This window comes from Macaca nemestrina, chromosome 4 (genome assembly GCF_043159975.1).
Source record: "Macaca nemestrina isolate mMacNem1 chromosome 4, mMacNem.hap1, whole genome shotgun sequence".
Lineage (NCBI taxonomy): Eukaryota > Metazoa > Chordata > Mammalia > Primates > Cercopithecidae > Macaca > Macaca nemestrina.
This window is the reverse complement of record NC_092128.1, coordinates 77,797,998-77,812,217: the sequence shown is the minus strand read 5'-3', so window position 1 is coordinate 77,812,217 and position 14,220 is coordinate 77,797,998. Positions and strand designations below refer to the sequence as shown.

The 14,220-nt window shown below is 40.0% G+C and overlaps 1 protein-coding gene across 1 annotated transcript in view; it reads left to right on the top strand.

Annotated features, from left to right (window-relative positions):
* LOC105475566 (collagen type XXVIII alpha 1 chain) overlaps window positions 1-11,582 on the top strand; it is a 184,552-nt gene extending 172,970 nt beyond the window's left edge. The window contains exons 34-35 of the mRNA XM_011730931.2: window positions 8,352-8,490; window positions 10,380-11,582. Coding sequence (XP_011729233.2) covers window positions 8,352-8,490; window positions 10,380-10,552 — 312 coding nt within the window. The 3' untranslated portion in view covers window positions 10,553-11,582. The remainder of the gene's footprint in view (window positions 1-8,351; window positions 8,491-10,379) is intronic.
* The last annotated feature ends 2,638 nt before the right edge of the window (window positions 11,583-14,220 follow it).

Here is a 14,220-nt window from a genome sequence, read left to right as displayed (position 1 = left end):
AGAAAGAGGAACCTCAAGTAATTTCCGGTTTTGTCTCCACTTGTACCAAAAGTTGTGTTCAGGGGACAGTGAAAAGTTCCTATTGTATTTGAATTGTGTGCTCTTTATATAGGGCTAACAACCAATCCAAATGGAAGTCTTTGCTCTGTGTCACCTGATAATAAACCACTGTAAAAAATACACATACATGACTAATGGTACTCATTAGTTTTTCCCTCTTGTGCGTGTATGTGTGCATGCGCACACACAAAAAGTCGAAAGCAGTAGAACAGCTTAGCTGGCAGAGGGCAGCTAATGATGACAGCATGCCAGGATCCCTGAGTAAAAAAGCATAAAAAACTATATTGGTCACAGATTTGACTATTTAAATAAATAAAGCAAACAAACAAATAAACAAGAGAAACCGTTGCAAGGATAAATAACCAAGTGTCAGGACTCAGGTGAATGACTGATTCAATTGCATAGAGCTGGAATCCAAGGAAAAATTTGAAAATGAAAAAAGAATATAATTATTCCCATAAAAGATTTGTCTAGCTCCTGGTACTTGTCAAGAATAACTGACATGAATTTTATTATTATACTTTAAGTTCTGGGATACATGTGCAGAATGTGCAGGTTGGTTCCATAGGTATACATGTACCATGATGGTTTGCCGCACCCATCAACCTGTCATCTACATTAGGTATTTCTCCTAATGCAATCCCTCTCCTAGATCCCCACCCCCAACAGGCCCCGGTGTGTGATGTTCCCCTCCCTGTGTCCATGTGTTTTCATTGTTCAACTCCCACTAATGAGTGAGAACATGTGGAGTTTGGTTTTCTGTTCCTGTGTTTGCTAAGAATGATGGTTTCTAGCATCATCCATGTCCCTGAAAGGACATGAACTCATCCTTTTTTTTTTTTTTTAATTGTACTTTAAGTTCTAGGGTACATGTGCACAACGTGCAGGTTTGTTACATATGTATACATGTGCCATGTTGGTGTGCTGCACCCATTAACTCATCATTTACATTAGGTATATCTCCTAATGCTATCCCTCTCCACTTCCCCCTCCCCACAACAGGACCTGGTGTGTGGTGTTCCCCTTCCTGTGTCCAAGTGATCTCATTGTTCAGTTCCAACCTATGAGTAAGAACATGCGGTATTTGGTTTTCTGTTCTTGTGATAGTTTGCTGAGAATTATGGTTTCCAGCTGCATCCATGTCCCTACAAAGGACACACACTCATCCTTTTTTATGGCTGCATAGTGTTCCATGGTGTATATATGCCACATTTTCTTAATCCAGTCAGTCACTGATGGACATTTGGGTTGATTCCAAGTCTTTGCTATTGTGAATAGTGCCGCAATACACATATGTGTGCATGTGTCTTTATAGCAGCATGACTTATAATCCTTTGGGTATATACCCAGTAATGGGATGGCTGGGTCAAATGGTATTTCTAGTTCTAGATCCTTGAGGAATTGCCACACTGTTTTCCACAATGGTTGAACTAATTTACAATCCCACCAACAGTGTAACAGTGTTCCTATTTCTCTGCATCCTCTCCAGCACCTGTTGTTTCCTGACATTTTAATGATTGCCATTCTAACTGGTGTGAGATGGTATCTCATTGTGGTTTTGATTTGCATTTCTCTGATGGCCAGTGATGATGAGCATTTTTTTCATGTGTCTGTTGGCTGTATGAATGTCTTCTTTTGAGAAGTGTCTGTTCATATCCTTTGCCCACTTTTTGATGGGGTTGTTTGTTTTTTTCTTGTAAATTTGTTTGAGTTCTTTATAGGTTCTGGATATTAGCCCTTTGTCAGATGATTAGATTGCAAAAATTTTTTCCCATTCTGTAGGTTGCCTGTTCACTCTGATGGTAGTTTCTTTTGCTGTGCAGAAGCTCTTTAGTTTAATTAGATCCCATTTGTCAATTTTGGCTTTTGTTGCCTTTGCTTTTGGTGTTTTAGACATGAAGTCCTTGCCCATGCCTATGTCCTGAATGGTATTGCCTAGGTTTTCTTCTAGGGTTTTTATGGTTTTAGGTCTAACATTTAAGTCTCTAATCCATCTTGAATTAATTTTCGTATAAGGAGTAAGGAAAGGATCCAGTTTCAGCTTTCTACTTATGGCTATCCAATTTTCCCAGCACCATTTATTAAATAGGGAATCCTTTCCCCATTTCTTGTTTTTGTCAGGTTTGTCAAAGATCAGATGGCTGTAGATGTGTGGTATTATTTCTGAGGGCTCTGTTCTGTTCCATTGATCTATATCTCTGTTTTGGTACCAGTACCATGCTGTTTTGGTTACTGTAGCCTTGTAGTATAGTTTGAAGTCAGGTAGCGTGATGCCTCCAGCTTTGTTCTTTTGGCTTAGGATTGTCTTGGCAATGCGGGCTCTTTTTTGGTTCCATATGAACTTTAAAGCAGTTTTTTTGAATTCTGTGAAGAAAGTCATTGGTAGCTTAATGGAGATGGCATTGAATCTATAAATTACCTTGGGCTGTGTGGCCATTTTCACAATATTGATTCTTCCTATCCATGAGCATGGTATGTTCTTCCATTCGTTTGTGTCATCTTTTATTTCACTGAGCAGTGGTTTGTAGTTCTGCTTGAAGAGGTCCTTTACATCCCTTGTAAGTTGGATTCCTAGGTATTTTATTCTCTTTGAAGCTATTGTGAATGGAAGTTCATTCATGATTTGGGTCTCTGTTTGTCTGTTACTGGTGTATAAGAATGCTTGTGATTTTTGCACATTGATTTTGTATCCTGAGACTTTGCTGAAGTTGCTTATCAGCTTAAGGAGATTTTGGGCTGAGACAATGGGGTTTTCTAAATATACAATCATGTCATCTGCAAAGAGGGACAATTTGACTTCTTCTTTTCCTAACTGAATACCCTTTATTTCTTTCTCTTGCCTGATTGCCCTAGCCAGAACTTCCAACCCTATGTTGAATAGGAGTGGTGAGAGAGGGCATCCCTGTCTTGTGCCAGTTTTCAAAGGGAATGCTTCCAGTGTTTGTCCATTCAGTATGATATTGGCTGTGGGTTTGTCATACATAGCTCTTATTATTTTGAGATACGTTCCATCAATACCGGATTTATTGAGAGTTTTTAGCATGAAGGGCTGTTGAATTTTGTCAAAGGCCTTTTCTGCATCTATTGAGATAATCATGTGGTTTTTGTCTTTGGTTCTGTTTATATGCTGGATTACGTTTATTGATTTGCGTGTGTTGAACCAACCTTGCATCCCAGGGATAAAGCCCACTTCATCATGGTGGGTAAGCTTTTTGATGTGCTGCTGGATTCGGTTTGCCAGTATTTTATTGAGGATTTTTGCATCAATGTTCCTCAGGGATATTGGTCTAAAATTCTCTTTTTTTGTTATATCTCTACCAGGCTTTGCTATCAGGATGATGTTGGCCTTGTAAAATGAGTTAGGGAAGATTCCCTCTTTTTCTGTTGATTGGAATAGTTTCAGAAGGAGTGGCACGAACTCCTCATTGTACCTCTGGTAGAATTTGGCTGTGAATATGTCTGGTCCTGGACTTTTTTTGGTTGGTAGGCTATTAATTATTGCCTCAATTTCAGAGCCTGCTATTGGTCTATTCAGGGATTCGACTTCTTCCTGGTTTAGTCTTGGGAGAGTGTAAGTGTTCAGGAAATTATCTATTTCTTCTAGGTTTTCTAGTTTATTTGCATAGAGGTGTTTATAGTATTCTCTGATGGTATTTTGTATTTCTGTGGGGTTGGTGGTGATATCCCCTTTATTATTTTTTATTGCATCTATTTGATTCTTCTCTCTTTTCTTCTTTATTAGTCTTGCTAGCGGTCTATCAATTTTGTTGATCTTTTCAAAAAACCAGCTCCTGGATTCATTGATTTTTTGGAGGGTTTTTTGTGTCTCTATCTCCTTCAGTTCTGCTCTGATCTTAGTTATTTCTTGCCTTCTGCTAGCCTCTGAATGTGTTTGCTCTTGCTTCTCTAGTTCTTTTAATTGTGATGTTAGGGTGTCAATTTTAGATCTTTCCTGCTTTCTCTTGTAGGCATTTAGTTCTATAAATTTCCCTCTACACACTGCTTTAAATATGTCCCAGAGATTCTGGTATGCCATATCTTTGTTCTCATTGGTTTCAAAGAACGTCTTTATTTCTGCCTTCATTTTGTTATGTACCCAGTAGTCATTCAGGAGCAGGTTGTTCAGTTTCCATGTAGTTGAGCAGTTTTGATTGAGTTTCTTAGTCCTGAGTTCTAGCTTGATTGCACTGTGGTCTGAGAGACAGTTTGTTATAATTTCTGTTCTTGTACATTTGCTGAGGAGTGCTTTACTTCCAACTATGTGGTCAATTTTGGAATAAGTGCGATGTGGTGCTGAGAAGAATGTATATTCTGTTAATTTGGGGTGGAGAGTTCTGTAAATGTCTATTAGGTCCGCTTGGTGCAGAGTTGTGTTCAATTCCTGGATATCCTTGTTAACTTTCTGTCTCGTTGATCTGTCTAATGTTGACAGTGGGGTGTTAAAGTCTCCCATTATTATTGTATGGGAGTCTAAGTCTCTTTGTAAGTCTCTAAGGACTTGCTTTATGAATCTGGGTGCTCCTGTATTGGGTGCATATATATTTAGGATAGTTAGCTCTTCCTGATGAATTGATCCCTTTACCTTTATGTAATGGCCTTCTTTGTCTCTTTTGGTCTTTGATGGTTTAAAGTCTGTGTTATCAGAGACTAGGATTGCAACTCCTGCTTTTTTTTTGTTTTCCATTTGCTTGGTAGATCTTTCTCCATCCTTTTATTTTGAGCCTATGTGTGTCTCTGCGTGTGAGATGGGTCTCCTGAATACAGCAAACTGATGGGTCTTGACTCTATCCAATTTGCCAGTCTGTGTCTTTTAATTAGACCATTTAGTCCATTTACATTTAAGATTAATATCGTTATGTGTGAACTTGATCCTGTCATGATATTAGCTGGTTATTTTGCTCGCTAGTTGATGCAGTTTCTTCCTAGGATCGATGGACTTTACATTTTGACATGTTTTTGCAATGGCTGGCACCTGTTGTTCCTTTCCATGTTTAGTGCTTCCTTCAGGATCTCTTGTAGGGCAGGCCTGGTGGTGACAAAATCTCCTTCACTTATGAAACTTAGTTTGGCTGGATATGAAATTCTGGGTCGAAAATTCTTTTATTTAAGAATGTTGAATATTGGCCCCCACTCTCTTCTGGCTTGGAGAGTTTCTGCCAAGAGATCTGCTGTTAGTCTGATGGGCTTCCCTTTGTGTGTAGCCTGACCTTTCTCTCTGGCTGCCCTTAACATTTTTTCCTTCATTTCAACTTTGGTGAATCTGACAATGGTGTGTCTTGGAGTTGCTCTTCTTGAGGAGTATCTTTGTGGCGTTCTCTGTGTTTCCTGAATTTGAGTGTTGGCCTGCCCTACTAGGTTGGGGAAGTTCTCCTGGATGATATCCTGCAGAGTGTTTTCTAACTTGGTTCCATTTTCCCTATCACTTTCAGGCACACCAATCAGACATAGATTTGGTCTTTTCACATAATCCCATATTTCTTGGAGGCCTTGTTCATTTCTTTTTACTCTTTTTTCTCTACACTTCTCTTCTTGCTTCATTTCATTCATTTGATCTTCAATCGCTGATACTCTTTCTTCCAGTTGATCGAGTCAGTTACTGAAGCTTCTGCATTTGTCACGTAGTTCTCGTGTTATGGTTTTCATCTCTATCAGTTCTTTTAAGGTCTTCTCTGCATTGATTATTCTAGTTATCCATTCATCCAGTCTTTTTTCAAGGTTTTTAGTTTCTTTGCGCTAGTTACGTAGTTCCTCCTTTAGCTCTGAGAAGTTGATCAACTGAAGCTTTCTTCTCTCAACTCATCAAAGTCATTCTCCGTCCAGCTTTGTTCCATTGCTGGCGATGAGCTGCGGTCCTTTGGAAGGGTAGATGCGCTCTGATGTTTTGAATTTCCAGCTTTTCTGCACTGCTTTTTCCCCATCTTTGTGGTTTTATCTGCCTTTGGTCTTTGATGATGGTTACGTACTGATAGGGTTTTGGTGTGGGTGTCCTTTCTGTTTGTTAGTTTTCCTTCTAACAGTCAGGACCCTCAGCTGTAGGTCTGTTGGAGTTTGCTTGAGGTCCACTCCACACCCTGTTTGCCTGGGTATCAGCAGCAGAGGCTGCAGAATATAGAATGTTGCTGAACAGCGAGTGTTGCTGTCTGATTCTTTCTCTGGAAGCTTCGTCTCAGGGGTGTACCCTGCCGTGTGAGGTGTGGGGTGTCAGTCTGCACCTAGTGGGGGATGTCTCCCAGTTAGGCTACTCAGGGGTCAGGGACCCACTTGAGCAGGCAATCTGTCCGTTCTCAGATCTCAGCCTCCATGCTGGGAGATCCACTGCTCTCTTCAGAGCTGTCAGACAGGGGCATTTACCTCTGCCGAGGTTTCTGCTGCTTTTTGTTTAGCTATGCCCTGTCCCCAGAGGAGGAGTCTACAGAGTCAGGCCGGCCTCCTTGAGCTGTGGTGGTCTCCACCCAATTCGAGCTTCCCAGCAGCTTTGTTTACCTACTTAAGCCTCAGCAATGGTGGGCACCCCTCCCCCAGCCTCACTGCCACCTTGCAGTTAGATCTCAGACTGCTGTGCTAACAATGAGGGAGGCTCCACGGGTGTGGGACCTCTGGGCCAGGTGTGGGATATAATCTCCTGGTGTGCCATTTGCTAAGACCCTTGGTAAAGTGCAGTATTAGTGTGGGAGTTACCCAATTTTCCAGGTGTTGTGTGTCTCGATTTCCTTTGGCTAGGAAAAGGAATTCCCTTCCCCCTTGCACTTCCCAGGTGAGGCGATGCATCGCCCTGCTTCAGCTTTCGCTGGTCAGGCTGCACCCGCGGACCAGCACCAACTGTCTGACACGCCCCAGTGAGATGAACCCAGTACCTCTGTTGAAAATGCAGAAATCACCCATCTTCTGTGTCACTCACACTGGGAGCTGGAGGCTGGAGCTGTTCCTATTCGGCCATCTTTGGTGCGCCCTCCGAACTCATCCTTTTTAATGGCTGCAGAGTATTCCATGGTGTATATGTGCCACATTTTCTTTATTCAGTCTATCATTGATGAGCATTTGGGTTGGTTCCAAGCCTTTGCTATTGTGAATAGTGCTGCAATAAACATACGTGTGCATGTGTCTTTATACTAGAACTTAAACAAATTTACAAGAATAAAACAACCCCATCAAAAAGTCGGTGAAGGATATGAACAGACACTTCTCAAGAGAAGACATTATGCAGCCAACAAACATACAAAAAAAAGCTCATCATCACTGGTCATTAGAGAAATGTAAATCAAAACCACAATGAGATACCATCTAATGCCAGTTAGAATGGTGATCATTAAAATGTCAGGAAACATTAGATGCCGGAGAGGACGTGGAGAAATAGGAACACTTTTACACAGTTGGTGGGAGTGTAAATTAATTCAACCATTGTGGAAGACAGTGTGGCAATTCCTCAAGGATCTCGAACCAGAAATACCATTTGACCCAGTAATCCCATTACTGGGTCTATACCCAAAGGATTACAAATCATTCTAGTATAAAGACATGATTTTTTAAAAAAAGTAAAACACCTTTCTTTCTTGTTTCATTATATATCATGAATTTGGATGAAATTTCAATGTTTTAGTCCAGAAAATTTGCTTTTGAAACAAAAACCTTTTGTTCTTTAGATACCAAACATTTCTTAGAGCATCTTAGATGTTAAGCATTCTGCAACATTTGGCCTTAGCTGGGGTGTAATAATAGAAAGAGCAGGCAGAGGTGTCTGCAGCTAAGATTTTGGTAAGCAATCAAAAAGTGATGAATGTTGCTTTTATTTCAGCTGTATTATTGTTTTCTGCTACCCTAATTCCCAATCTCAAAATTGATTGAGTTCATGGTAAATATTTTGGAATATATTGTTAAGCTGTCTAGTGTTAGGAAATGGAGAAAGGCCATAAAAATATTAAAGAAATTAGTGTTATTTTCTCATAGCAGTGGCTAAGAATGAAATGAACTCCTCTCAACTTCACATCTTTCACACTTGCTTTGGATGTCCCAGCACCCAAAAATCTGTGCCTGGAGGTGGGCTGTGTGTGTGTGTGTGTATACACACAAATACACCCACACCAAGTGGTGGGAAAATCTACAACTTGGGGATTCAGGATGCATGACACAGAGGAGGGGCATTATTTCCTGAGTTTTATTTGAAATTGTTAATATCAGAGAGCTAGGGAAACACAGCATGGCTGAACTTGTCCTTATATGTTCCCAAAAGCAAACTAGTACTTTTTTTACTTGATATTATTAGAAACACAAAATGTGAATTTTTTTGTGTGTAGTTGAGTGTCACCAGAGACCAGGATGAAAATGATAAGGCTCCAGAGCCAACCTGGGCTGATGATCTGCCTGCCACTACCTCATCTGAGGCCACCACCACCCCCAGGCCACTGCTCAGCACCCCTGTGGGTGGGGCAGAGGGTAGGTAAACCAGAACTCCAAGTCCCATTTTGATTCTACAGTATCGTGCACAGATTTGGTGCACAAAGGTAAGAGAGATCTGCCAACCTGCTACTGTATCTACAATGTGCGGAAGGCACAGGGTTACCCAGAGAGAAAATGTTATGATTCTAAATAAGCAGGACAAAATATAGTTTTCACTGGACTATATGTAGAATTTGAAAACTGGCTGGTTGTGGAGTAAATCTGGTCTATAAAGAATTTCAAAGTTCTTATAGTATTTATTATTTTAATTTGAATGCTTTTAGAGGGGATTATGTTCTCCTATTTGCCGTAGTCCATACTGCTCCCTATTGTCTTACATGTGCCCTTCACACATGTAGACATTTGAATTTTTGAACCTTTTATTGCATAGGAAAGAGAAGCTAAAATCTAGATTCTGATTCATTAACATATTTTCTATAGAGTTCACATCTATAGAAAATTGTATTATTATGTACATATTTTCTGCAGAATATGAGAGACAATTTTTGTGTTCAAAAGTTTAGATTAGCTTTAAAATGAATTAAACATATACATTATTTGGTTTTGTTTTTAAGGGCAAAGGTAGTAGAAATACATGACTCTTTTTCCATTTGGTCTAGGGAGTCTGCATAGTAGAGGTAGATTTAGAGGTAAGTTTTAGAAAATAAATGAATCAAGACATACCCCAAATCTGGGAAAATGTTTAAGGAAGATAGAGAAAGTACTGGTTTAGCTATTGCAAAATAACGCTTCTGACATATAAATCCCAGAGAGCAATTATCTATTTGGGGTTTTTTGTTTGTTTTTTGGCTTCTCCTACCTTGGAATCACTTCCTAAAGTAGGAAATACTAATCAAGGCACTCCAGAGTGCCACACAATAAAAAGGGATTTAACAAATGAGGAGTTCCATAATTAAAGGAACCTTATCAGGACAATGTGGTTTTATTGTTACAGCTATCCTATGCTTTCTTATAGTAGGTGTATTTCTACGATAAGACAATATGACATTAGAAGGTCATAGCATGTTTTTGTTTTTGTTTTTGTTTTTTTTTTTTTGAGACGGAGTCTCGCTCTGTCACCCAGGCTGGAGTGCGGTGGCCGGATCTCAGCTCACTGCAAGCTCCGCCTCCCGGGTTCACGCCATTCTCCTGCCTCAGCCTCCCGAGTAGCTGGGACTACAGGAGCCCGCCACCTCGCCTGGCTAGTTTTTTGTATTTTTTAGTAGAGATGGGGTTTCACCGTGTTAGCCAGGATGGTCTCGATCTCCTGACCTCGTGATCCGCCCGTCTCGGCCTCCCAAAGTGCTGGGATTACAGGCGTGAGCCACCGCGCCCGGCCATAGCATGTTTTTAGTGTCCTGCAAGAGCTGTTCTTTTTAAAAATAATTGTAATATAAAGACAGTCCTTCATTTTACTTTTTTTTTTGTAACTGAAAGAGTTTTCCTTTCATAGTGGGCAATTGCATGCGATCATAGTGGTGCTTTCTGTGAACAGAGTGGGAGGAAATGTGTACAGAAAGTGGAAATGTTATTCCATATTTTCATTTGATTGTAAATCAAATCCAATGTAAATGAAGGAAGTCCTGTCTTTCTAATCCCCACAAAAGTATTAGCCAATGAAGTCTCACATAGGCCCTCAGAGAAATAAGCATTTTTAATGTGGTTTCATGAGGATCAAAAACTTTCATGTTTTCAAAAGAATTAATATCTAGTAGCAGAGTTTCAGGTGGTGAGGGAAATATTTTGGGCTTAGAACCACATTTTCTTGGTTGGTTCATTAGTGTGCATGAAGAATAAAGTTTATTTATATAACTTTATAAGGTTTTTATTTTTCATGTCTTCAGTATAAGAAAAATCCATAACACATTTTCCTTTTCTCACTCTAGATCCTAGATGTTTGGAAGCCTTGAAACCTGGAAACTGTGGTGAATATGTGGTTCGATGGTATTATGACAAACAGGTCAACTCTTGTGCCCGATTTTGGTTCAGTGGCTGTAATGGCTCAGGAAATAGATTCAACAGTGAAAAGGAATGTCAAGAAACCTGCATTCAAGGATAAGCAAGTAAATTGGCCTGTCTCTATCAAAAGCCTAGAACTCTCTAATTTCCACATATTCACCCAATACAAATATAGACTATATTTGAGTGTATACTGAGTATTTACACCTTATAAATGCAATTGAAATCTCACTACAGCCCTAGGATGTAGGTATTATTAACCACTTATATAGGTAAGGAAGCTGAGTCTCTGAGAAGTTTAGTAACTTGTCAACTGACACCCAACTAAAAAGTGTCAGAGCTGAGGATTTAGACTTAGAGCTGTGTAACTTCAATACACAGGCTCTATCTACTTCACAACCTGCAATGTGATTCTGATTCCTTTAATTCCTGTTGTATGTACTATGTCAGCTCAAGCCCCTACCCCTGCCCCTGCCCATACCTCCACCCACTCCCTCCCCAACCTCCTTATGTCCCTGACAGTAGCAAGACATACGTGATAGGAAGGACTTTGGTGTGGGAATTAGAAATGATGTGAATGTTCATGCAGGAGTGCTGGGATAGGAGTAGGGATGGTGAAGGTAGTTAGATGTTTGCCTCACTTGCCCTGAAAGTGGTAACAGGAAGAAACCAATCCGAATTAAAATTACTTAAATGTATCACAAACTGTCACTTTGTATTCCTCCAACATGTTTGGTAACAAAGTGTTTAATGTATGTTAAAACAATATACCCTTTTATACCCTTCCATTAAGATATGTCAATGGGCCCTTCCATTTTATGGAGTGGAATTGGAAGGCTCTTGACAGCCAGGAACCACTTGAAGTTGCCATCCACTCTTGAACAGCATGTATTAAACAGTATTAAAGATAGGACTCACACTGAAAAGTGAGCCACCAAATTGAAACGCAAATAATGGAGAGTAACGGAGAATTGACTCTGTCATTTTATAATACTTTTGCAAGATACTGTCTGGGAAGAGCATTAGTTCTGATCTGAGTTCAGACTGCACTTGCATATTTCTTTTCTTTTTCCCAGACTGAGTCTTGCACTGTCACCCAGGCTGGGGTGCAGTGGCGCAATCTCGGGTCACTGCAACCTCCCTGTCCTGGGTTCAAGTGATTCTCCTGCCTCAACCTCCTGGGTAGCTGGGATTACAGGCACGCACCATCATGCCCAGCTTGACCTCGGGATCCACCCACCTTGGCCTCCCAAAGTGCTGAGATTACAGGCGTGAGCCACCCCGCCCAGCCGCATATTTCATCTTACAAAACTCTTTCTAGGCTGGGCACTGTGGCTCACGCCTGTAATCCCAGCACTTTGGGAGGCTGAGGCGGGCGGATCACCTGAGGTCAGGAGTTTGGAAACAGCCTGGCCAACATGGTAAAACCCCATCTCTACTAAGAACACAAAAATTAGCTGGGCCTGGTGGTGCGTGCCTGTAATCTCAGCTACCCAGGAGGCTGAAGCAGGAGAATCGCTTGAACCTGGGAGGCAGAGGTTGCAGAGAGCCAAGATCGCGCCACTGCACTCCAGCCTGGGTGACAGAGCGAGACTGTGTCTCAAAACAAAAACAAAAACAAAAACAAAAATACTTTCTCCTTTTATCAGGTCTACCCTCATTCAATTCAACAGTGCAAAAAGGAGCACTCAAGAAGGAGATGGAAGAATAGCCATCTTAGCAGAAATAATGATATATATGATTTTTTTATTTAATTAAAATTGTATTAGGTAATATTTGATACTACAAAAGAAGATAATGTATCATGCTTGTCATTTTAAAAACACAATAAGATGAACACCAGTGAACACATCAACTAGAGAATGAAGCAAACATCACAAATTCTACCGAAGCTTCCCGTGTGGCCCTCCGCCATCCCGGCCCTCTGTTCCATGCCAGGGATATCCCATTTTGAACTTCGTGTTTACCACGTCAATGTGCTGTTGACTTTTATAGGCAATTTTACATGTAAAATTCTATATATCTCTATGTGTCACTAAACAATAAATATTTAGCCTTGCTTATTTTAGAGTTTTACAGAAATGGTGTCAATGGCGTCATACACTAGTCTTCCGCAACTTACCATCTTCATTCAATATTATAACTAATCCATATATTTTATGATACATAAATGTACTCCTAAATAATTTCTTATTTAGCTTTTTTGAGCTTTTGAAAACTTGCATCATAATATGCAATTCTCTACAACTCACTAGATTATTACATTATAATTCATAGATGTTCATTTACTTCCACGGTTGTATATTTATGTGAATATACCACAATATGCCTCATCTGTGATCAGTTAAGTTCTTCTATTTCATTTTCCTCAGTATTCTGCCACTGTTGCTGTGAATGTTCTTATTCGTGTCTCTGAGTACACATACACCAGTGTTTTTCTGGAGTATATTCCCCAAAAGTAGGATTTCTGGGTTGCAGAGTATGTAAGCGTTCAAAACTAGTGTATCATACCCATTTGTTTCCTGAAGTGTCTGAGCCAATTTATTATAAATTCCCAGCAGTTGCCTGTAAAAGTTCCCATTGCTTGATATTCTTATCAGCACTTAGTATTATCAGATTTCTTGATTTTGCTAGTATAGGTGTAAAATGGTATCTTATTTTATTTTATATTTGTTTTTGAGATGGAGTGTTGCTCTGTTGCCCAGTGTTACAGTGGTACAATTTCAGCTCACTGCAACCTACACCTCCTGGACTCAGGTGATCCTCTCACCTCAGCCTCCTGAGTAGCTAGGACTACAGCTGCCTGCCACCATGCCAAGCTAACTTTTGTATTTTTAGTAGAGGTGGGGTTTTGCCTTGTTGTCCAGGCTGGTCTCGAACTCCTGGCCTCAAGTGATCCATAAGCCTCAGCCTCCCAAAGTGTTTGGATTATACGTGTGAGTCACTGCGTCTGGCCAGTATATTATTTTTATTTGCCTTTCTCTGGTGACACCTTACCAGTTTATTTACCTTCTGTGCTGCTGCTTCTGCGAAATACCTGTTTATAATTAGGAAAGATTTTCTTTATTGGATTGTTTGTCTTTTCCTTATTGAGTTCTTGGAATTCCTATATATGTGAAATCTAAATCTTTGCTAATTATTTGTGTTGCTAATATCTTCATAGTGTGTCTTTTTACTTTTTTCTTGTTTTAAAAAACTCAATTTTAATGCAGTCCAATTTACCCATCTTTCGTTTTGTGGCTGGAACTTTTGTTCCTTCTTTACGCCACTTAGCCTGTCAGCCTCTCAGCCATTTTTCTCAGGTAAGAAACTTCCCTAGGACAAAAATGACTCTGAGTGCTGGCTCCACCTCACTAGATAATCATCTTCATGCCAGGTAACTTCTTAGGAGCCTGTTAGCTCTTTGGTGTCAGAGGCATCCAAACCAGAGTGACTCCACCTTGAATAAAGGCTGCGTAAAGCCAAACCTGCTGGGTAACATTCCCAGGAAGTTAGGTACTCTTGGTCACAAGATATTTATGGTTAAGGGAATAAGTTAATGGTGCTAACTAATTAAGTAAGACTCAGAAGTTATGGAAGTATCCCAATATTTTAAGAACAAAAAGCATTCTTAGTTTTAGAGTTTCACTTTAGAAATAACAATATACTCATAGATTCTTGCTGAAATCAATTTAGTATTGAAGAGAATAACAATACTAATAGCCTGTCACAAGCTGATCACAAGCCTTTATAATAAAGCACATTGTTTTTAGCTCTAATACCCTATAT